The sequence below is a fragment of the Rhinolophus sinicus genome, linkage group LG09, assembly GCF_036562045.2.
Source record: "Rhinolophus sinicus isolate RSC01 linkage group LG09, ASM3656204v1, whole genome shotgun sequence".
Classification (NCBI taxonomy): domain Eukaryota; kingdom Metazoa; phylum Chordata; class Mammalia; order Chiroptera; family Rhinolophidae; genus Rhinolophus; species Rhinolophus sinicus.
The window spans coordinates 40,119,026-40,144,272 of NC_133758.1; the positions used below are offsets into that span (position 1 = coordinate 40,119,026).

General features: G+C 38.6%; 1 protein-coding gene across 1 annotated transcript in view; it reads right to left on the minus strand.

Moving 5' to 3' along the window:
* LAMA3 (laminin subunit alpha 3) overlaps positions 1-25,247 on the minus strand; it is a 258,618-nt gene that overhangs the window by 40,136 nt on the left and 193,235 nt on the right. Inside the window, exons 40-51 of the mRNA XM_074339734.1 lie at positions 19,889-19,998; positions 17,407-17,487; positions 12,540-12,646; positions 9,564-9,614; positions 8,497-8,648; positions 4,644-4,754; positions 4,425-4,536; positions 4,040-4,207; positions 2,850-3,046; positions 1,547-1,663; positions 448-602; positions 35-176 (exon numbers count right to left, since the gene is read on the minus strand). Of these exons, the coding sequence (XP_074195835.1) occupies positions 35-176; positions 448-602; positions 1,547-1,663; positions 2,850-3,046; positions 4,040-4,207; positions 4,425-4,536; positions 4,644-4,754; positions 8,497-8,648; positions 9,564-9,614; positions 12,540-12,646; positions 17,407-17,487; positions 19,889-19,998 (1,503 nt within the window). The remainder of the gene's footprint in view (positions 1-34; positions 177-447; positions 603-1,546; positions 1,664-2,849; positions 3,047-4,039; positions 4,208-4,424; positions 4,537-4,643; positions 4,755-8,496; positions 8,649-9,563; positions 9,615-12,539; positions 12,647-17,406; positions 17,488-19,888; positions 19,999-25,247) is intronic.

A 25,247-nucleotide genomic window follows, 5' to 3' on the forward strand; every position in this document is an offset into this window, starting at 1 on the left:
TACGTCTAGAGAAGGTGCCAGTGCAGATGCCCACCTGGAAGGCAGACTCAGAGGCACTAGTGGCCTTGTCAGCCGCGTCCTCTGCCGCTTTGATGGCCTTGAGGATGTTCTCATAGGCGGTGGCCGCGTCCACCGCACAGCGCACGAGCTCATCCGCACTGACATTCCTCTTGATACTGGAAGACAAACAGGTGAAGTGCTCCAACAGCCCTCCCCAGCCTTCAGCCGAGGTCTTGATTCATCTGGCAAACGAAGACCTGAAGTTGGGGGGCTCTGCAGCTCTACCCCAAGGATGCAACTGGGAATCAGAGCCCTGTTGCAGGTGGGGTTCGGTCCTGGGCACTGGGCCCACCCTCCACCTGTTCTGGAGATGCAGCCCACCCAGGGGAGGCTCTCACATCAGGCACCAACAGCGCCTGTGTTTAGACCTCTGGGGCCCACACTCACTCTTCCAGCTGCTTTGCCAGCTCCTGTAAGGTCTGCGCGTGTTTCTCTGCCTCAGCCACCAGCGATGCTTTGCTGGCAGATTTGGAAAGTTCTCTCACTTTGTCACTTAGTTCATGTCTTGCTTCATTTAAACTGGCAGCTAATTTTTCATATGCCTATTTTTTCCAAGTAAACAGAGACAGTGTCAATTTAAGCAAAGAATGTATATGCCATTTTCTTGAATTCTGTCACAAATGACATGTTCCAGGAGGCAACAAAAAGAAATTGTTTTCCAAGCTCATTTACTACACCAATTAACCTTTGGTTACTTCAGATAGTGGTGTAATATTCTTCCAAGTTTTACGCCCCATTTGAACATTTTCCTTATGGCGGGTAACCCCTTTGATAAATTTTATAACAGCACACTGTTATCATTAGTGTAAAACTGTACTGAACCAAAACACTTCTTTCTGATTTAGAAATAGCGATCATAAAAGATCTAGAGGGGCGGGGGGGGGGATAAGGGGAAGGTGAGAGGTTTAGAAAATAGTCAATAACCACAAGATGGCCACGGGGTTTTGAAAATTAATTTGGGGAACGTACAGAGGGATAGTGGATGGGGGGAGGGGGGTTCACACTGTGTGAGGGATATAAATGATAAACGTCTAAGTTTTGCTTTGTCTTGTGCACCTGAAACTAATTTTAAAAAAAAAGATATTTTCAAAATGCCCATTGGGCTGCAAATATTGTCAATCTTTTATCAGTCCTAAATTTGTTCTACTAAAAAGGTATGCTTAATATTTTAAAAACAGTATAATGATTTTTTTTTTAAATCACAAAAGTAACATTTGCTCATTGCAGACAAATTAGGTAATACAAACAGACACAAAGAAGTCACATCATTCACGGAGGGGAGGGGTGTGAACCCTGCAGTGAACGATGTGAATTCTTTGTGTCTGTTTATAATACCTAATTTGCCTGCAGTAATCACATTTTGGTATATTTCCTTCCAACTAAAAGACATAACCTGGAGAAAAAAGTATGTCAGCTCATCTCATAGTTTCCTCGCAATATAAATTAAATACTTTTTGATTTGCTAGAGAACAAGGTTCGTCTCTACCTCCTGGTTTTTCTCCATCAGCTTTAGCACAATGTTGGTTTGCAGTAAGGAAGCGTCTGCAGTAGCCAGAGACTTGGTGAAATCACTCTGTAGGGAATTCATTTCTTGAACTTGTCTCTGGAGAGAATAAAAAGAATATCTGCTTGAGCTACAGGATATATAATTGGCAGGCAAGGCATATTTATTGGACAACAGCATACAAGTAACTTCAGAGTCAGAATGTTGTCTTGAACTTAAAGATTGTCCAGGCCACTACAAACTGAGCGGAAATCAGTTCTCTTTGCAGTGTCAGTGTGTTGTCATAGTTTCCTCAGACTACATGCCAATGAAACAATAGTTGTCATTGCTGAAGAAGGTTTCTATGCTGGGGTCAATTTGGCCAACGAGAAGGATATATAATTAAGCTCCGGTTTGTGACGCAGAATGAGGGATTTTTAACTATGTAAAACCAGCACCAACCATCAGCACATCTATTTGCTAGGCCCCATGAGGATGAAGGTAGGCTTCAACAAGAGAGCACACAGGACCTGAGAATGCAGGCTAGGAGGCTGTCAAAGTTCAGAGACCCATAAAATTGCATGCTGCTCCCTTGCCTTGGCATGACCAGGACTTCCAACAGAGATGTAACTATTGAAAGAGGTATTGGAGTTAAGCATATTGCCATCCGCTAAGATATTATTTATTTTCTTTCACCAAGTTCTTTTTGGGGGTCAGTCCTATGTTATTCCACTTTGAACTTATTGTCATTTCATAATCGCTCACACCTTTGTTGTTGGTTTAGCATACAATGTTCACCATTGAAAATATATGCTACAGAATCTTGAGCTCTAAATTCTGTTATGGAAGCTCCTGCATGAGGCTTTTACTTTAACTTATTTTCTATAAAGCAGATAATGGCTTGAAATACCTTTGCTGATGATTATGATAATGATGTTTACACATCTGACACAAAAAGTACATTATTTAAAATATACATTATAGGATTTGAATTAATTACAATAATATTAGTTCAATTTCTCATCTACTTGGCAATATTATTTCTTCAATACTCTATCAGCCAGGAACCGGGGTGAAACAATTTACTCTGCTTTCTCTGTGGTTTAAGTTCAGAATGTTTTCTAGCAATTGAGGGGTAGAAATGGCTGGTTTAGCATTTAATGCCTCATTCTTGTTTGATTAGCATTTGCCATACAGACTAGATGTACAGACAGGTTCCTGGCTATGCCACTTTATTAATGATAAAGATCCCTCTCCCTCATCCTGGTCACTAATGAAAGCATGCAGATTCTGACTGTGAACTCACCTTGATGAATTCCAAATTCCTCTCGTTTTCTTGGTTGAGGCCAGTGGCCTTCTTTGCTTGGGCAGTTGCCTCCTGTAGCACAGCACGGAGGTCAGTGAGTTTGCCTTCATATTCATTTAAAGAATCCCGTATGCTCTTAACAAGTCCATTGTTCTCCACCTGGTGGTTTTCCATCCAGCTCCTTATCCGATTCAGCACTGTAATACATCACTTTATGTTTTCCACGTGAGAGATGAGTATGTTACAGCTAAGTTGTAAAGACTGCAGAAGGAGAATTGAGTTTCTACGCATTTCATGGTTTCTTTGAACTTGCAAGGGGATGGGAAAGGAAACTAACATTTATGCATCACCTGCTCTGTGCACTGTACTCATTGCCTCATTTAACTTTCGTGATAACTACATGAAAACAATAATTATAATTCTCATGTTTCAGATAAGGAAATGGAGGTGGTGAGAAATTAGATGATGACCCAAGATTGCATGACCAGTCAGCCTCGGGACTTGAACTAGATCTGCAGAGTATAAAGCACATACTCCTTATACTACTAATACTGTCTCCTTGCAGTTAAAAGCCAAGGTTAATATTAAATTGAAATGATATAATGCTAAAATAAAACTGCTACTATCTGTATATTAACTATTGATATACTATTTTACTAGAGAAAAATGTTTGAAGTAATGTTTACTAGAGAACAGTATTTGAAAAAGTATGCACCAAACCAATATTTCTCACAGTTTTGAGCTAATGAAGCATTTTTCCTAATCAAAACCTTTAGATATATTCAGTTAATTTCTACTATACTCATTTTTTTTGTAATAGTAGAGCTAATACCAATTTGTGATTCAAAACTCCAGTGGTGGTCAGGAGACCATTAAAAAATGACATAATGAGAAAGTTGGAAGGAGCTGAATGAAAGAATGAAAATGCAGTTAAAACGGAAAAAGAGGTATCAATATCTAATACCTTAAGAGAAGAACCTACTTTTCTTATGCATGATGGTAAGGTATTATATTCTACAACCTCTTGGTAACTTGGGGGCGACCCATTTTCACCACATGGTGCTCTAACGGTAATATACACTGAAATGACAATACCTTCCATCCGTAACAGAACTCAATATTGTACTTTGTACATTGTATTTCAAATCAGTTAGAATGGATTGGATGCAAGAGTTTGGGAATGTCCTTACAGAGCTGAGCCTCTCTTTTTTCAGCTTCTGCTTCTCTCAGGTACTTTCCAAAGTTGCGATTCCGCAGTTCCCTCATCATGCGCTCTGCTTCAGCCAACTGTCTGGAAAAATCACCCGAAGGCACATTGTTTCCTTCTCCATCTGTCCCAGAGATCTGCCTCAAGAGAACTAGAAAACATCGAGTTGTTTATTAAACTGGGAATTCTGGACTCTAGCAGACTATAGAAAAAGGCAGACATTTTCATGGGAAGGTTCATATTAGTATTTTAGTATCATTACGGGATCTTTTTCATAAGGTTGAACTATTAAAGAAAAATGCTTTCAGTGTACAAAAAAAGGCTATCTCATGTAAAAAATATTTAATTGGACTGAGTAACTTTCTTACTGTGCACATTCCGGATGACATTTTTAATCTTTGTGTCCAGCTCTTTTGCGCTTTGGGTTGTCTGATCAACATTGTTATATAATGTTTGTGCTTTTCTGGAATTTATTTGAACCTATATGAAAAATAAATTAATTAGCAACAAATTAAGTTAATGGGGGGAAATTAACAATATTTTGAAAGCAAAAAAAAAAGTTAATTTTATTGACGCTAACACATTACCTTTTCTTGCAAAGCGTCAAACTCACGATTCAAATTACTTAGTTCTTTTTCCAGGCCATCAATTTTTGAGCCCTGATTTGAAATGGCAGAACGGTAGTTGAGTAGCTGATTCTGAAAGTAAAATACAAAGTTAATCTCACTTTAGAGTAAAAATTTGGAGTAAGTCCTCTTAATTTGGTAAACCTGGTGATGATATGAAAAGATTCACTGAACAAGACCAATGCTGGTTCCAAGAAAACCATATGGTTCTTTGAAAAAGGCTGCATGAAGATTCTACTTTCTGATGTAGGTTTTGATATGACTCTAAAATAAAAGTAGCAAAATTTAAACACATGAAAAGATAAGAGATATGTTAGTTGAATTAATGGCCTGTTATAAAAATGAAGGTGATATCACTTATCTGATATATTAATTTCCAGATTCTACAATAAATTCAGTTGTTCTTAACCTATATTTAACCTTATGATACTAAAAGCAGTCCATATGGCTACTTTATCAAAGAAACCATTAGAGTCAAAGAATTTTAGGGCAGGAGGAAAACTCAAAGCTCATTTAATTGAATACCTTCATATTACAAATGAGAAAACAGAAGCCCAAAGAAGTTGGGTGATTTGTTCATGCCATGGCTGTATAGCTAATCAGTGACTGCTTCAGGACCAAAATCCAGGTCCTGTCCTTTTTTGGGTACTAAATCACCTCATTACTTTTAGAAGGTGACATTGCTTCACATTATATCTAGAATAGTGCTTATTTTCAATTGTTTTGGAAAAAATTTGTTAAAACCTTAAAATTTTTTACAAGAAAAAGAAATGCTATTACCTCCCTTTGTATGTGAGAGCCAGTGTTGGGTAAAAGAACACAGACTTTACAGCTCACATCCAAACCCTAGGTTCAGCACTTAGTAGATAAGTTCACTGAGGTTTATCTCCTTCATCAGTATAGTAAGGATCATAATAGTAAGAAGCTGGGTTGTTTTTGGTGATAAGTAGGTTAATATATTATAAAAAGTCATGTATCCACAAGCATTCAAAAATGTTAGTTCTCCTCTCATACCTGTTGCTACTGAATTTTCACAGTGTGTGTGTGATATAGCTAGAAGATAGTTTTATTTTAATTTTACTATGGGAAAACTGAGGCACATCATTCTGTTAAATAATAGTAGAACACCTGGATAAAAAGTAGAGTAAAGCATGATCTTTAGAATTTGATCTTGGTTTGAATTCTAGATCCACCACACATTAGCTGTGTGATTCTAGGCCAGTTACTTAGCTTTTCCATGTCCATTAAAGGAAATAACACCATTTTCCTCAGAGGACTTTGTGAGACTTAGCACACAGCCTGGCACATACGACGGGTACCAAAGTGTTGGTCCTTTTCCCGTGTTGAAGAAGTGCAGGGTTGCATTGATGACATCAAAATAGTGGCTTTTCTCTCAAAACATAAAAGCCTTTCCCCCACCTCCTCTCTATATTAAACCTGTTAACCATGGACTAAAAAGGACCTGATGGAATAGAAAAGAGCCATTTTTCTAGCATTATTTTTTGCTATGTATACTCAGTTATAGCCACTTAATGGGTTTAGAATCAGGCCTTACTTTGTACAAAGCACATATTAAACTTTCCCCCAAATCTCTTTCCCTATGTCTAGCTTAGGGTTTTAGCAGATCTAATGAATTGGATCTTTTCATATCTACTTCTTTTTTGCTTTCTGGCATTTTAAATTTTTAAAAATTTCTTGTTCCTTCTATTGGTTGTTTCCTCAGTCATTTTTCAGATTGTCCTACAATTTTTCATTTTCTCTAAAGGGAACTCATTCTCTTGATTGTTCCTTCTGTGGGATGTCTTTCTTATTGTTATTTGTCTATTCGGGTGTTTGCAAGCTCATTCTGAGTGGGAGCTTGCCCTCTTTCTCTGCATTTTCTGTGCCCTGTTCAGTGATCTTACGGTTATCACCATCCCACCCTGGACACCCCAGTCCAGTAACAGGTCTTAGATTGGCAGCTTAAGACTTGGACACTATGGTGATATTGAGGATGTCACATTCCAGGACAGTTCCTGGTTTGTGAATCTTGTACAGATCCCAGCTGCAAGTTTGTTGTTTTCCTAAATTCTCATATAGCCATTGCCCAACAATCGGCATTGGGCAACTTCAAGGTGTTTTGTTTCAGCCTTTATTCATGGGCAGAAGAGTCCCCATTATTCCCCAGGGAGACTGACTCTGGCCCATAGGTAACTTTAGACTCTATTACTTCTCAGGATACCCTTTTAGCCACCTTCATTCCAACAGCACATAGGACATTCTCCCAGATGGACCAAATGCTGAGCTATGAAATAAAACCTCAACACATTTTAAAAAACTGGAATCATATGAAGTATATTTGCAGATCACAACAGAATTAAATCATAAATCAGTAAAAAACAGTTATCTGGAAAATCCCCAATTTGGAAATTAAACAACATGCTTCTAAATAACTCAGGAATCAAAGACATGTCACAGGGAAATTAGAAAATCTTTTGAATTGAATGAAAATGAAAACACAACGTTTTAAAATGTGTGAGATACAGCTACAGTAATGTTTGGGGGAATTTTTAGCATTAAATGTTTATATTAAAAATAAGAAAGGTTTTGAATACGTAAAATAAGCTTTCATCTTAAAAAACTATGAAATAAATAACAAATTAAACCCAAAACAAGCAGAAGGAAGAAAAAATAAGGATAAGAGCAGAATTCAATGAAATTGAAAACCAAAAAACAGAGGAAAATCAATGAAATAAAAATAAATCATAAAATAAAATTGATAAACCTCTAGCCAGAATAATCAAGAAAAAAAAGAGATAATATACAAATTACCAACATCCAGAATGAATGAGAGGGCATCAATACAGATTTTGCAAATATTAAATGGATAATAAGGGAAAATTATGAACAATTTTATGTCAATACATTTGGTAACTTAGATGAAATGGGACAAATTATCAAATATCACTCAAAAGGAAATCGATAACCCGAATAGTCCCATATCTGTTTTTTGAAAATTGAACTTATGGTTTATTAAAACAAACAAACAAACAAAAACGTCCAACAAAGGCCCACATGGCTTCACTGGATCATCAAACAATTAAAGAAGAATTAATAACAATTTTACGCAAACCTGTTTTTGAGTCTTCTGGATGCATTATAATATGTTAAAATCTCTATAAGAAAAATTAGCCCAGAAACATTCAATAAGAAATGTTTACTTAGAATTGTTAGTTTTATATGTTCACTAGAACTGGCCACCAGTAAAAATGGTATTATGCTAAGTGAAATACATCAGAAAGAGAAAGACAAATACTGCATGATTTCACTTATATGTAAAATCTAAAAACAAAACAAATGAACAAATAAAACAGAAACGGACTCAGATACAGAGAACAAACTGGTGGTTGCCAGAGGGATGGGTGGTGGGGGAATGGGCGAAAAAGGTAAAGCGGTTTAAGAGGTACAAACTTCCCATTGTAAAATAAGTAAGTCACAGGGAAGTAGCAAAGAGCACAGAGAAAACAGTAATATTGTAATAAATTTCTATGGTGAGAGAAGATAACTAGACATCATGGTGATCAGTTCATAATGTATATAAATAATGAATCCCTACGTTATACACCTGAAACTAATGTAATATTGTGTCAATTATACTTCAGTTTTTAAAAGTCTAATCTTTATTTAAATCAGAGAAAGGAGGAATGCCCCCCTGAGCCTTAAAAGGAGTGAACCCCTCCTTTCCTGCTTGAAGAATGTTTGTTCATTCATGCAGCATCTATTCACCACATATCTAATCTGCACCAGCGTCATGCTGGACCCATCGGCTATTTACCCTCAGGTCCTTGGTCTGGGTCTCCAAGTGCCCCATCTGCTCCAGAGTGCCTGTATTGGCACTCAGGTCCTGCAGCTGAGACTTGACTAGGCGGAGCTCATTTCCCATGGTGGCCAGGTCATTCAAGAGCGTCATCACACAGCTGTCACAATCTGTAGGGGCCACAACAAAGGCAAGTGTTCTTCAGGCTGGAGCCACAGGAATGCAAACAGAGCACGAGGGCTGTACAGCCCAGTTAATACGCACACAGATCACCACAGGCAAACATCAAAATCCTAGACTTCTCAGGGAGGGACACAGATTCTGAAAAAGGGAGGTCTCTAGACAGGGAACATTTTAAAGAGAAATGGTGGGTAGAGGAAATAGGTGAAGGTGGTCAAAGGTACAAACTTCCAGTTATAAGATAAATAAGACCTGGGGATGTAATGTACAGTGTGGTGACTGTAGTTAATAATATTGTATTTATATCTGAAAGTTGCTAAGAGAGTAGCTCTTCAAAGTTCTCATCACAAGAAAAAACTATGTAAATGTGTGTGGTAATGAATGTTAACCAAAATTATTGTTATAGTCATTTTGCAGTATATATATATATATATATATGTATTACATTTGGTGTATATATATACTGGATACTTTAAACTAATACAATGTTATATGTCAATTATATCTCAATAAAACTGGGGGGAAATGGTGATTCTATGTAAATTGTTGCTTATTTTATATGTGGGGAAAAATAATAATAAATAGCTTTTCTTTATCGAGTACTTGCTATTTACTAGACATTGTAATATGGGATCTACAAGAATTTTTTTAACAACACTATGAGGTTGGTATAGTTCATATGTGCATTTTAGAAATGATGAGACAGAGGCTTGGAGAAGTACGGTTCATTTGCCCAAGGTCATATAACTCTTAGCTGACAGGCTGGATTTGACTCTAAGTAGTTCTTCTCCTACCTCCTCCCATCACTGCTTTCCCAGGCAGGAAAGTGCATGTTCCTGCATGGCGCTCGCATATCTTAAGCTAAAGCTCGCAGCTTGGAAAGGAGGAGTGCTTTCTTTACTCACCATCACATTCTTCTCCAGGGCTGTCATCTTTGGGTTCTTGGTTTATGCAGTCTGAAATGAGGAATAACCAAAGAAGATAATGTTGCTTAGCTTACTTTTCATCTGTTTTTCGAGTTGGCTTTTTGAAAAGCTCCATTTGGAAGATTTTAGTCACCAAATTACCCAGCATCACTGGCTGGGTAATTTCCCTCCCTCACCTGTGCCATTGCTCAGGGAGCTTTCTCATCTCCCAGCAGTCTTGCTGCAGGAACTTCTCTTGTGGCCTCTCTGATTCTATATTCAGTTTCTTCTCTACAAAGGGGTCATGCCATTCTTATAAAATTAAAACTCCTAATCATTAGTGTTGAGGCTTTCTTCATTTGACTATGTTGACATTTCTATGTAACTGTTGACATTTCTTCCAACCTCATTCAAGAACACTCAATAAACATTCACTGAGCACCTTTGAGCATCCACTGTGTACCATGGAGGAAAATACAAAGATATCAAGATAAAAATCCCAACTGTTCTGTGGTTTAATGGTCCCAGGGGGAGCCATAAAAATTACACAACAACGTGACAGATGCTGTGAGAGAGGTATGCACACAATGTTAGTGGACCCACACTGCCAACTACTGCAAATATAAGCTGAATTTTGAGGTTCTCAACTACAGTCTGGAAGGGCTACTGGTCACCCTTATCCATGTTTACTCCCCCCGTTTCTTTTTTCCTCATACCATGCATTCTTGCATTGAAATGCCCTCTCATTTCCCTCTGTAAAATCATCTAACTTCACCACAGGAAAACTCTAAGCTTGAAAATATCCTAGACATGCTACAAGGAGGCTTTCATGTTTCTTCTTTTTAGCAGTAGGCAATATTCCACACTTTGTGTGTATGTACATATATTTTAAACCATATTTACTTTAATTGTAAACAATAATATAAATTCACTATGGAAAGTTTGGAAAAATCAGAAACATAAGATACAAACATCACTCTTGATCCTACCACTTAAAGACAATCAATGTCTCCTTTATATATATTTTTTATTTACTATATATAATTAGGTTTCTCTTATTCATCTTTTAAAAAATTTTTACTCATTGTTTTATGTATAGATGGTTGTGTCACTTTTATTTTCTCAATTAGCCTGTCAATGCTTTATGGCCAGGAAAAATGGTTTTATTTCCTTCACAATCTCCCACAGCACCTAGAATAGTTTGTGGGAACTTGACTTAGGTGGATGATTGATTTATCAGTATAATTTTCTCAGCAAGTTTGAGTTTTGACCATCAAGGAACCTGTACATTATTAATTGAAAGAAAGAATGGGAGACAGAGAGAGAGAGAGAGAGAGAGAGAGAGAAAGCTCACAGGAACAAACAAGTCTCATGTGTGAGCATTTGCTTCTATTTTTGGAAAAAATAGTTACCATCCTCATTTCAGGTTGCTTATTTTCATTATTAGAGTAAGGGGATAAGAGGGTTGAAAAGACATTAACCTCATGAATAAGCTGTGTGTGATGTTGAAGCTTCTTGAATGCCTTCAATAGAACTCATCTCCTTTTAAAATAGCCCTGTTCATCTTTAAACATTTGACACTGCTTCCTTAGGATGATTTAAAATAGATTTCTCTCTAGCTTCCACTCTTTGGTACACTTTCCATCTCTCATGCCACACAGAACAAAACCAACCCTTCTCCTACACACCAGCCTTTCCAATGTGCACTTTCCAAGTCTTCTCTTCACTGTCCTGGTTTGTCAAATCCTTCATGTGACATGGTTCCAAGTTCCTTCACAATCTCACCCTCTTTCTGAACAAACTGCAGCTTGCCTATTGTCTTCTAAAGATATAAGCCCCATGTAACGACTTGCATGAGTGAATTAGACACTAGAATTCAGTGAAGATTGTATGAGGTGTGTTAAGAGCCACATTACTCTCCTGAGCCATATTAAACTTACTGCTGATGAAAACCGTAGTCTTTTTACATCTCCTACTACTAAGGCACATCCCACTTATCACATACCTAAATGTTGATTCCTCCCCAACCCCCATTCAACTGTAGCACCTCATGCTTATCCCTAACATAATTTTTGTCTGGTTAGAATTGCCCCATTATTCCAGGCTGTCGAGGCCCTTTCATATTCTAAATGTGTCATGGAGGCATTTGCCATCTCTCAGAACTTTGTGTCACCGACAACAAGGGTGGGCATGCCTTCCACATTTTCATTCAAATCAACAATGTGAACTGATGTTGAAGGTGAAGCCGAGGAGGAAGGCCCCCAGGCAGGACAACAGACATCTCATTCTAGACTGATAATAATCCATTTACTCTGCATTCCCTTAGGAACAGGTACTTGACCAGCTCTAATCCAAACATCCAGGGTTTAGTTCTTCGTTTTGTCCATAAGTATAAGATGAGAGACTTTATCTAAGGGTTTGACATTGCACTATATCAACGACATTTTCCTGAGAGATCACATTAATATTCTCTTTCAAACAAGGAAGAGGATAGTCTTCCTTTTTCTTCCAAGTTGTTCCTGATGTACCCATACTAACTCCCAGTAATTACCTTTTCCTTGGTATGTAAAATCTCTCAATTGTGCTACCCATGTCCTAGAACATTTATTGCTATTAGAGAAAGAGTACTTTGACTTCTTCAGATACACACACAAAGAAAGTTGATGTGATGATAACCTCATGAAAGGGAGGTCTTATCAAAATTATTAAAATAGGGGCTGAGGTTATTTTGGTCTTTAATTAGTTGAGTTTTAAAAACAATTTACTTAAAAAAAAATAACACAACCTACTTGAAGTGAGTTATTCACCAAAGCTGAAAATACTGCCTAAGCATTCCAGAAGTTGTCAAAATAAGGGGGCCATTTGTTAGCTGGAATCATGTATTATGCTTCCTGAAAATGTTTACTTGGGTTCTTTGCCTGCTACTTTATACTAGTCTGATAAATGCAGGTTAACAGAGGTGTGAGTTGATCTTACCTCCAGTCAGGTGGTCACAACTGCCCAATTGGCCATTGCTGTTACAACTGCATGGTTGGCAGCTGCCTCCAAGTTTCAGGGGATTCCCAAAATATCCTGGCGCACACCTACGCAAAACACGGAAAAGAGGAGAAACACCCAAAGAACTCATCATTTATTCCATCCAATTTTCTCAATCTCTCGCTCCCTGTTTGGGATATTGTAACCCTATGGAGGAAGGTTGATGCAGATTTTCAAGAATGAATGTGTCTCAGTACAGAGATATTTATGACTTGAATGAGGATGGTGAAAGCAGGAGACAGGAAGGATTTCTCCCTTTCTCCCTGACACCTAGGATAACAGAATTCTCAATTACCTCTATATCTGAATGGCACACAGGAGCCAGTGGTTTAACCAATATGGAAATCAGGAATGGTGGAATTGTATGCAAGAGTTATATTCCTGAAGATATCACACAATTATATATTACTTAATATACAGCTAATTTCCTCAAAGAAGAAATTTGAAGTAAAATTTATATAGTTTCAAATGTTTGCATAAAGGTTTTATTAATATATCCTATTGTACTATTTCAAGTCTGCATAATTCATGTTTGCACTAATTTCTGCATTGCTGTCTATAATGGGACTTAAGTAACTGAGAGCAGTTATAGCTACTACCCTTGGCCTTGAAATTTCATTTGTCTTAGATAATTTAGGGATGAGAACTCCGTTCCTTATCTACAAGTTAAAAGATAATAGTCCCTTGGTTATGATTTTCTGTTTTAAAAAAATAAATATATATTAACGTTTCTGGAATTGGGATGTAAATTTAAACATTTCTGTCCATTAGCAAAGTTCCACTGCTACTCTAACCCCCCAAAACTGTCATGAAATGAATGTGTGTGTGGTGTCTCATTGTCAATGGAATTGATAGAATCAGGGCTATATGGTTTTTGACCCTCTTCCCCAAATTTAAGCTTTGCATCAAAGAATGGTTAGGTAATCTAAATATGCTTTACGAGTGGATACACTGGTGATGTAGTGCAAAGGACATGGGTTTTGAACCAGGAAGCTCTGGCTGGATCCCTGCGTCCACGATGTACTAGTATGGTCTTAGGATGTTGTCTTAATTCTTTAAATTTGAGTTTCTACATCCATTTCTCCCGTGAAAACATAAACTCCATAAGGGCATGAATTCCCCCCCAACACACACTCTTTGGCTATTTCGCTCACCGCTATCTCCTTAGAACCTGAGATAATTCCCGGGCCATATTAGGTGTCAGACAGAAATATGTTGAATGAATGAATGAATGAATGAATAATTGGACATATTGGACTATTTTGATTGATGGATGTAAGATAACAGATAATGTAGTAAAGAATCTTGTACAATTTTTTGCATATGATAGACACTCAATAAAAGATAGCTACCATTTTAAGACATTATTAAATATTCATATTATGCATAATTGGTATCATTTGGAATTATTACATTTCAGAAAATAGACAGGAAGCAGAAAACCCACGTCTTTCCTAATTATCAAAAAGGTGACTGAGTTGGCTTAGTCTACAAAACGGGCTGGTAATGTACTAATAACAGGGCTTTATGTGACCAGTCCCACATTTTACCTGACAAAGCATGCTAGGCAAAAGATCTATGTTTTAAATACTTCATTTTTAGGTGTCTCACCTATATATAAACTTTCCATGTAAAAGATTCATTATTACAACATACTTTATATTGAAGTTACATAAATATTCAGGAAGTTTGATTCCATTTCTTCCTTACTTTTGCAGAGCATGAGTTACCGATGGCGAGAAATGACTGGTTCCCTTATTTGCATTTTATGGTAGTGGCTAAACACAATGGACTGAAGTAAAACTTCCTGGTGTCATAGATGACATTGGTACAACAAAAAAGAGCAGAGAACACATTTATCATCTGTGGCTCTGAGTGGCTAAGGGAGAAAGACATGAGCTGGGAAGCCTTCCCTCCCCCTCCCCCAGACTGGCTGCTCCCTCGCCGGCCTGACTGTCTCCTGCATATGTTCTTACTTTTACTCTATACTGTCCTTGTATTTATCACTGCACAGTTAACAACCAGTCCTGGAACTGATGCCTGGCACAGAGTAGGTGCTCAATAAATGTTTAGCAAATGAAAATTTTTGACATTAAAATGGCGTTCACCTGTGAAAAAAAATTTAAAAATTCAAAAGAAACAATAACTCACTTTCTTGAGATATCAAGTGTAACAAACACAAGCTAAGAGAACTGTTAATTAAGAATTTCTCTTTTCACATCAGCTGCCTGCCAAATGTATGTGTCATCCAGCCTATTGCTGTTTTCTGCTTCACTGTTTGTGAAGAACCATAAGGAGGATTGAATTAGGATGTCTCTTCCAGGTGGGAGACCCATAGCTTTTAAATCACAGAGTCTGGAAGATCTTTCCAAGCCCCATTCCCCACCCCACCCATCCTTCCCATCTCAGTATAGTTGTCCCTTCTGCCCCTCACCCTTCAAGGATGGTTGGATGTCCCTCCTACTGCAGTCTGACATAGCCTAGTTATGTTCTCTCACAATTTTAACAGCTCGTTTGTATGTCTGTCCACCGTTAAACTGTAAAAACCGGTGAGAGCAGAGTCTATGTTCTGCTTGTGGGTCTATAGTGCTTAGCACAGCGCCAGGCATATACTGGGATCTCCATATACTACTTTTCATTGAAGGAAAGAATGAATAATAAATCCGAGGCAAGTGTGGGGAGATTTCCTCTTGCTGAAATGGAAAAGAGAAAAACCTTGAATTGCTGCTTTTTAGTGTAGGACAGTTCCAGACACTTAGTTTCCCCATAATAAGGCAGTCCTCCTTTCCACCCACGGCAGGTATCCACCAAGCCTTTGGGCTTCCTTCCATTACTTCCCTGACCTGAACCGCCTTCCACCTCCGTCTTGCAGCTCCACTGGGCTCTAATCATCCATTTAACCTACTTAAGTCCCACCTTGTCTATAAAATGTTTCAGATAACCCCAGTCGAGAGTGGCCCTGCCATACTATGAAATCCAGTTGAATTCATTTTGCTTTTTTGAAATTTGATAAAACTCTTCTAAAGTTTAGCTAACATGAAGACTTGAATGTAAAAAATAAAACCATAAAAGTACTAAAAGAAAATATGCATAAACATTTATGTTACCTCTCTAATGGCTGAAACCCTAAAGGATAAAAGAATAGATACAAATAACAAAACTTTACTGTGCATATATAAAATTGACAAAACAAACAAACATTCAAAAACATACAAACAGAAAACAAACTAAGGAGAATCTTCACTACATATAGTATAAAGGGTTAATTTCCTCTAAAAATAACATAAAACCCAATGAAAAATTAAAAGAACACTCCAGTAGAAAAAAGTGGGAAAAAGACCTGGAAAGCAGTTCAAAAAATGAGATTTACAAGTGGTCAATAAACACATGGAAAAAAAGTCCAATCTGATTATTAAACAAAGAAATGTAAATTAAAATGGCATACAATGTTTCCCTATCAAATTGACAAACATTTAAAAAATTGATCATTTTTCATATCCACCTTGGGCAGGTACCTGTTCTTTCACTGCCAGAATGTAAACAGATACAACTTTTCTGGAGGATAATTTTGCAAAATGTATCAAAAGTCTGAAAAATGTACTATCCTTTGACCCAAGGGATCGACTTGCATAATTATATCTTGAGGATTTATGTACACAAATATTTAGCTAACAGGATTTACTTTGGGTGTTGCTTTCGATGGAAACAGTAAAACTATCTCAAAGACCCATATGGAACTTCAGTGGAACTTCCGGTCCTGCCATGATGTTATCAGTGAGTACTTACTGGTATGGAAACATATTACTAACACAGAAAACAGAAAGTAAAATAAGAATCTGCTTTTGTTTTTAAGAAAAATCTGTGACCATAGAAATGATCTGTAAGAACATGCAACAAGCTTTTAACAGTGGTTTTCTGTAGGTAAAATGGTTATGAATAAGACTGCAAGTAAACAGCATGTAGGGCTATGTAGGGGTGTGGTAGGCCTCATTAGTTCTTAGCTCACCTGCATTACATCATTTTTAGAGTAAATATGTACTTATTTTATGATAAAGTCATTTTAAATTTAAAAATTTGTTGTCCACATGATTCATTTGTTATACTATTACTTTTCCAAATATGTGTGTGCTATATTCCCAGCTAGATTGTAAGTACCTTGTATAGCTTTTACAATACTTGGCAGTGCCCTATGCATAGTAGCTAACCATGAAATATCATGTCGTGAATAGAGGGGTGTGTGTGTGTGTGTGTGTGTGTGTGTGTGTGTGTGAATGTCTAGGGCTATGGATATATAGGAGTTGTGTGTGTGTACAGGCCAGTAGGGGTGTGTGGGGTAGGGCTATTTAGTGATGTGCATACTTGGGGGTAGGAGCAAGCAGGGATGAATTTATTTGGAGGTAGGGTATGTAGGGATTTGTATAGGGGAGGAGGATGCAGGGATGAGGAAGGAAAGGGGTATACAGGGATGGGACGGAGAAGCAGTCCACAGGGGAATGCATGAGGGCAGGTATACAGGGCTGTGTGTTGGGGAGTATATAGGGCTATGACATGTTGGTCCTTATTTGCAAATTTCTGAGACATATACAAAATGGGAAAGACAAGGAAGTTAATCATTTATTAACAGAGCAATCTTCTATTTTTCCCAAGAGGCCTTGTTTCAGCCTCAGTGAAAGCCCCACCCCTAGCTCTGAGCTATGACTGGGCAGAGCCTTACCCACAGCCCAGGCACCTGCAGCAGCCTGTCTGCAGAGCTCACCCTCCCCTGCAGGATGGGTGGTGGGGGAAGTGAGGGAGGGGCAGCACCCACCTTTCGCACTGTGTTCCTGTGTATCCGGGTTTGCAGGAGCACTGTACATTTCCCCCAGTCACAACACAGCCGGTGGCAAAACTTGAAGGAAGACAGAACAAAGCCCCAGTGAAAACATAAATCAATAGGCTTTATGCTCATTATTTTTTGCCACAAACAACTGACTTGCAGTAAGTAAAAACAGAAATGCAACCAAAGGTCTGGTTCCTTTTTGTATGAAGAAAATTTTGCCCATCAAGACTGGTAGAGATAATGATGAATTATTTTAGCTAACACTGGGCAAATGTGGGTGAATAAGGATTGAAGGCATTTATTTTGTTTTATTTTTGGCCTGGAGAAATACATTCATTCCCGTAAGATGGAACACAGTAACTCACTTTGGAAGAGATGATTACAACAGTATTTTTCCAGGAATAACAAGGAAGGAATAAAACAAGTCTAGGCAGAAAAAAAGAACAGAGAGTTCTGATTCTTTAAGAAAATTTTCTCTGTGTTTATTCTAGTTCTTTTATATTGGGCACATTGCCTTCTGGGACGAAAAGGTGGTGGAGGAGCCAGGCCCTCAGAGCCCCAGAGGGACTAAGGCACAAAGCATGGTTGCCACCTACATATTTCTGTGGGCACAATCATTGGTGAGTTTTACATTTTTCAAATCAAGTTGTGAAATTTAGATTCCCTTTCTTTTAGTTCTAAACTGGCATACATTTGAGGAGGTTTTTTGTATTGTTTCTTTAATTAAATGAAGAGATCGTGAAAAAGCCCTGTTGCCTTGTGAAATGCCCATGTCTGTGCTTTGAACATTATGCTGACGTAAATCTGAGGGGAAATAATTCCATTTGTCATTAGCTGGTAAGAGAATTCTTATTTTTGGGAAGCTTCTCTTGGCCTATTAGGTGAATACAGAGTTACAGTTCTAAAGGGACAGTTAGAAATTTGTCAGCAGTATTAATATTGCTGGAAGGAGAATTAGATAAAAATAGAATTTTATTGATAAATCTGAGGAACTGTGTATTACAGCAACTGCATGGAAGCTGGAAGCTGACCTTGATGTTAACAATACACTTTGCCACCAAAGATGAAAGGCTTGTTTCAAACACCCTGTGGAAATCTCTCTGCTTTCCACTCTCTCTAGCTTCTGTTCAAACAAGTCTGGGCTGGTGTCAAGTGATAGATCTCTTTACAAATAAAGCCACAGGACTGGGCAGGTTTAAGGAGTATCAAACCCATAGATAGCAAAGCAGGGTGAACATTTCAAATACGCATCTTCAGAAAAGCAACATTTGGCCAAGTGATTTGGCCAATTGCTCTGCTGCTCAGCTGATACCAATCAGCCTTGTGGTCTACACTTGTTCCAGAATCTGTGCACTACTGGTACTTTATCAGTATCTTCCTGATTTTGTTGCTTCATTTAGTTACTCGTTCTATTTTGCTTGGACCCACAGTGAATATGTCACAATGAACAAGAATAGGATAAGATGCCAAGCCTAAATGGATCACGGATTATCATGAAAAGAAAGTGGCGGCTTTCTACCTACATAACCTATCAGCCATACTGGAGTCTGAAAAATAACTCAGCTTACATCACTCTGTGGGCCCAGAACCATCCTGTGGCTTCCTTCACACTGAGGGTAAAATCCAAATGCCTTATTCCAGCACACAAGGTCTTCAGGATCTGAACCCTGCCCCACCAGCCTCATTTCCTGGCCCTGTCTCTCCCACACTGGACTTGTCATTCTTGCCTTCCTACTGTCCACAAACACATCATGATAGGGGATTTCTCTTCTGTTTTTTTCTTGCCTGGAACCTTCATTATTAAGACATTGCCATGGTGTACTCCACCTGTTCATTCATTGGTCCCTGCCCAACAACCTCAGAAAGCCCTCCTACGTATCACCCTCTCTAAAGAGTTTACTTACTATCAATCACATAACCCTTTAATCAATTGCATAAGCCATCTCTATCTGAAGGTATACTTATTTGTGTACCTATTAATTGAATGTGCCAACTCCCCCTGTCCATATTCTCTAGATAAAGCTTCATGAGATCAGACTTTTTGCCAGTCTTCTTTACCGGCATCTATAGAGGACTAAGTCCTAGGCCTGTACTGGGTACTCAACAAATAATTGCTTAGTCGTTGAGTGAATAGCAAAAGGAAAGAGGAAAAGGAAAAACCCATAAGCATACCACTTGGAAAGACTGCTTTTGTTTGTTTTGCATTTTTTTAACATAACTATTTTATTGAGATATAATTCATATACCATACAATTCACACATTTAAAGTGTACAATTCAATGGCTTTTAGTATGCTCAAAGAATTGTACAACCATCACCACAATCAATTTTAGAACATTTTCATCACCCCCCCAAATAAATCCCATACTCTTTAGCAGTCACTGCTCAATCCCCCACCCCCACCCTCAGTCCTAAGCAACCACCAAACTACTTCCTGTCTCTATAGATTATTTTCAAGCTTCCACAGTACCTGTTTGAATGAGGACACATGCAGACACTACAGGATCCCTGGATGGCGTTCCCATAGTAACCCTCTTTGCAGCGCTCACAGTGATCCCCAGCAGTGTTATGCTGGCAGTTCTTGGGACGAATAAACAGTTCAATTAATAGCAGCTGATTACATTTATTACTATTGAGATCATTGTCTTCTTAATTACTCACACAATTATAACTCAAGTCCTCTGACTGTATGGTGATATCGGTTCCACCAACCATATATTTTTCCTGTCTGGAATCCAATCATTGTTAGTGCTAGAAAAAAAGTGTAAGTGTCCTTCCATCAGCTATTTGGTGTTTAATGTTGGGAGGCATGATGAAGTGGAGAGAGACCAGCTGGGTTCAAATCCCACTCTAACATTTCGTAGTTGTGGGATCTTAAGCAAGTTCCTTCACCTCTCTGAGCTTCAGTGTTTTTTTCATAAATCAATTTTATTGGTGTATGATTTACATACAATTCTAATTTTCTTAAAACATGCAGTTAGAATAATACCCACTTTCCAACATTGTTGGTTTTTTTTAAAAAAAGCATACTAGGGTCTCAACAAATGTAAACCCCTTTCCTCTCTCTTCTTCCCCTTACAATTGCTTCTATGCAAATTAACTAGATTTGACTTCATAATTCACTTACCAATCGTATACTGAAGAACAATAAAACTGAAATAAGTTTTTAATACACGGCATTTGTTAAAATAATAAAAAGTTGCACCACATATGAAAAAAACACTCAATTATGTTTCAAAGAAGCAAGGCATTCATTTTATATAAGCTTGTGTTTATGTGAATCTAATTATTTTCATGTAAAAGTCATTGTCTAATGAAAGTTATTCTTCAGTAAAGCACTGAGATGATACAGCCTTGCCACTGAGCAGTCTACTGAGACAAAGCTCAGTGGATTGTGTTGGATTTGTTTAGTTTGTAGAATTTTCAGCCCAGTATACACTTTCTTGGCTTTATTCTAATAATAAAATACACACAAAAATATACACAAAAAATAGCCAGGCACACATGCCTTACAGTGGGCATTTGATAATTCAGAGATACTTTGTGTTAATTATATGGCCTAGAATACGTATAATTTAAAAAATTTGCTTATATATGTTACTTCTCTGTGCAGAGGTAGTCTTGAGTGGGAAACTAATCCATGTGAGTTTTAAAGTAATATCTAGAGCCAGGTTGGGAAAAAAAAATGAACATATGAGGTATGACCAAACAATAAGATGAATGTTTCAATTAAAAAAAATTTATTGCAGTGAAAGACACATTGCCATTAATCCTCCTCAAAATACTCACCCTGGCTTCAAACACATTTGTCCCATCGTACTTGCTACTTTCTGAAGCAGTTCTGGAAGTCCTCTTTTGTGAGTGTCTTTAAGTTGAACTGTCCTGGATGCTTTGATGTCCTGAATTGATTCAAAACATGTTCCTTTCATGGTCATTTTGACTTAGGGGAAGAGCCATAAGTCACATGGTGCCAGATCTGGTGAACAAGGTGGATGAGGACACACTGTAATGTTTTTATTTGACAGAAATTGTCGTATACCAGAAGTGATGTGTGATGCTGAGCATTGTCATGATAGAGGATGATTTATAACACACTTTAAAACACATCTCTCAACCGTAGCTCACACCCGCCAGACTGCACCGAACAAGTTGAAATTTTTCACACTCTGTTACTAATGTTTGATGCACCACTTTCTGTATTGCAGATCCCTGCCTTTCCTTTGGATGGCATTTGGCAGGAGCACTCACTGCATTTTGGGATGACAATGGAAAGGCTCCGTGCCACACATCGCTTCTGCTATGGCAATTTCTGTTAAATAAAAACATTACAGTGTGTCCTCATCCACCTTATTCACCGGATCTGGCATCTTGCAACTTCTGGTTCTTCCCCGAAGTCAAAATGACCATGAAAGGTAAACATTTTGAATCGATTCAAGACATCAAGGCAGCCACAATAGCACAACTAAAGACACAAAAGAGGACTTCCAGAACTTCAGAAAGTGGCAAGAACAATGGGATAAGTGTGTTTGAAGAAAGGGGGAGTATTTTGAGGGGGATTAATGGCAGTGTGTCTTTTACTGTTAATAGATTTTTTTGAATTTAAACATTCACCATATCTTTTGATCACACTTTTATGTCTTAAGTGGTTGTGGTACTGCTCTGAATAGCAAGAGCTGTCCTTCAATCATAAATGTTCAGCTTAAATAGATCTATCCTTCACGAACCTTTGAATAACAGAATTACACAATCTGCTATGATATTAAATATCTTTTCATATTTTTTCCAGATATAAAATTGCACTGAAAACACAATGGATTAGTAAATATTCCTGAAAACTATGTGGGTCTTTGAAGTAGGATGCTGCTCACGTATTAATATTTGATCATCATCAGAAAGCTCATCTCTGTCCAGAATCCCTCCCTTCTTCCAAAAATGTCACTGCCCTGTGGGTTTTCTCCATAGGTCCAGACACTGGGAACAAACCCACCGTGTGTTGGGATCCACAGAGGAGTCTCTCAGGGATGTCAGGTGAGGTACTTACTTTCCACCTTTGCTTTGCCTGGTGGCCCTGACTCTCTCAGAAAAATCCATTCTTTTGAACTAATTAGTTTCTTTTATAACTCCAAATGATAATTTTGAAGAAGAATATACCTGAATAGATACATTTTAGTCCTGTGTCGATTTAGTTCTGAGCTGAAAACACTAGAGAAGCAAGAATGTAAGAAGCAAGAATTGCCACCTGTATGCTACTAAAAACACTCTGAATGCTGGTCTTCCACAGGCGTGAGGGGAGAGGATCATGGAAGGGGACAGAACCAGTGTTGCCTGATAAAGTCCCATAAGAATGTCTGAAACACCCCTCATCCTCAGTTGAGAGCATCTACCCTAGAAGCTCTCTTCATCAGTCCTGCAAATCTGAGGCATCTGCCTCTCAAGTTTCCTTGTGAATAAATGAATGAGTGAATTAATCCATATCCATACCCACAATATGTGCTCTCCTATCTCCATTTAACACCAAACATCTATTGGGCATTTATTCTATGCCCAACTACGCCAGGGATGCAAAAATGGATCAGTACCCTGACCTGGGTAGATAGAACCCTGTGAATAAACATATTGAATGCAATGTGAAAAATATAACAAAGGTGTACCAGCAATGATGCCTCCTGCATGGAGAATAGAAGGAGAGGAATTCACTAGGTGGAGAAGTGAAGGAAGGGCATTCCAGGCACAGGGGACAGTGTGCACAGATCCTCAGTCTTGCAGGAGCATAGTAGCATGTGTACATGATGTGAAACAAATGGTATTCTGGAGGGTGAAGTGCAAGGGGGGCAGGATGCAGCTGGAGAGGTAGCAGGGCAGATCAGGGGGGCCCTGAGGCTGGCTGCGAGTCCCAGGGGACCCGTTAGTTTCTGTTAGTTTCACATAAATCATTCTATGGGAAGGAAGGAAGATGGGCTCAAGTGGTAGGGAATAAAAAGAAGAAAAACGGAAGAAAGAGGATGAGAAGAGAAAGGGAAAGGGACATGGGAACAGAGAGGAAAATGAGGGGTGACTGAGATAGTAGAAGGCAAAGGGAATGGGGGTAGAGGAGGAAATGGGGTGGGGAGGAGAGAGAAAGTGGGCAAGAAGAAGAGAAAAAGGCAGGACCTCAGTGGAGAGAGGGGAGCCCATTATCATCATCAAAGGTCCCTCTGGCCGATGGCACCTCCAGACCACATCACCTCCTGCTCCTGCCTCTCAACTGGACACACACTGCTTTATTGGCAAGGAGTTGGGCTACTGTATTTTAATTCAAAGTTTATTCTTGAAAAGACATGGAGATCTGCATATGTGGAAGGTCCCAGATTTTAGAAATTGACTTTGGACCTTCAGAGGTGGAGGCCAATGTGCAGAGGAATCAGTCCATTTGATAGTATTTGTTTTCCTTGTTACTGTTCTTTGAGAATGAGGGCTGCATCCTGGGCTCCCATGCAATGGGAGACTAGTGTCGTGTGAGAGTAGCGCCGGCGCTCTGTGACTGCCACTGAGCAGTTAGGTGAGTGCAGACATGGGCTCCGTGCCTGTGTGTATGTGTACGTGTGCGTGCACACACACACATTCCCCACTAGACAGGGAGCCTTGTGAGAGTGGGGATTATGCCCAATGGTTGTAACCCCAGCACTCAGCTCAGTTCCTCCCACAATAGCAAATGCTCAGTAAGGGTTTCCTGAATGAATAGTTTCTAGAGGCCACAGAGGCACTAGGGACAAGTGAAGACAGAGCTGACAAAGAAAGGAAATGGGGAAGAAAATCTTGTTTTGTTAAAACACATGAATTGTAACTCTCACTAATGATCCTTTCACTGGGTGAATGGACAACAGAGAAAATTCCTTTGTCCTTCAGCAGCTTTCATAGACTCAACATCTAGCAATGGTTCAGTGACAAGATAACTATATTTCATTAAAGCATAGACCTGTGTTCCTCACAACATACATTATCAAACAAACTATTATATAGGAATATGTATGAGCTAAAAACAATATTTCTCAATGTCTTTTATTCTTTCTGAACTTAAAAGGTTAAAATTCTACAACATATTCTATCAGGCTCTTTACAGGAATTTCCTGTCCTGACCTGCCCCATCTTGCAGAGGAAGCAGTTCCCTGGGACATGTTTAATTGACTTAATTCAGTCTAGGAACTCAAATACTATAGTTGAAACACACTCTAGTTGCATTACACAATGCAAAGGAAATCCATGCCAGAAGAATACATTTCCAAACAGCACAACCCAAATGTGTGTGTGTGTGTGTGTTGGGGGGGACGGCTCTGTGTTCCTGGGGTACCAACACTCTCTCCTTTCCTTGGAATTGTCCATTCTCCTTCTAACTGGGGAGGTCCTGGCTCCCAGGAAGAGAACCTCTGATGAAAGGGAAGAAGTCAGCAGAAGAAAAAATGTTCTGCTTCAGGATGCAAAGGAAAAATTTCCTGAGAATCTAGTTTTCTCTGGGAAGATTTTCTAAAATATTCCAAAAGAAGACTGTTTACCAGTGGATAATACAAGGACTCTGCTCACCTGTCCTCCCACATAAACCCACTTTGTCATGGCAACCATGGAGGGTTTGTGTTTGGCTGATTGAATGTGCACATTAAGCCTTTCTTAGCATCTCCTTTTCCCTTAATTGCTTTTTTGAACTACTGCTCATCTGACAGCAACAAAACTCCCTTCCCACAACCTGCTGCCACCCCAATGAAATTGGAGCCCATAGTAATGGCCCCGATTTATTATATCCTGGCCAGAATTAAATCTCGGGATCCACTCCTTAATACCATTTAATGAAGCAGAGA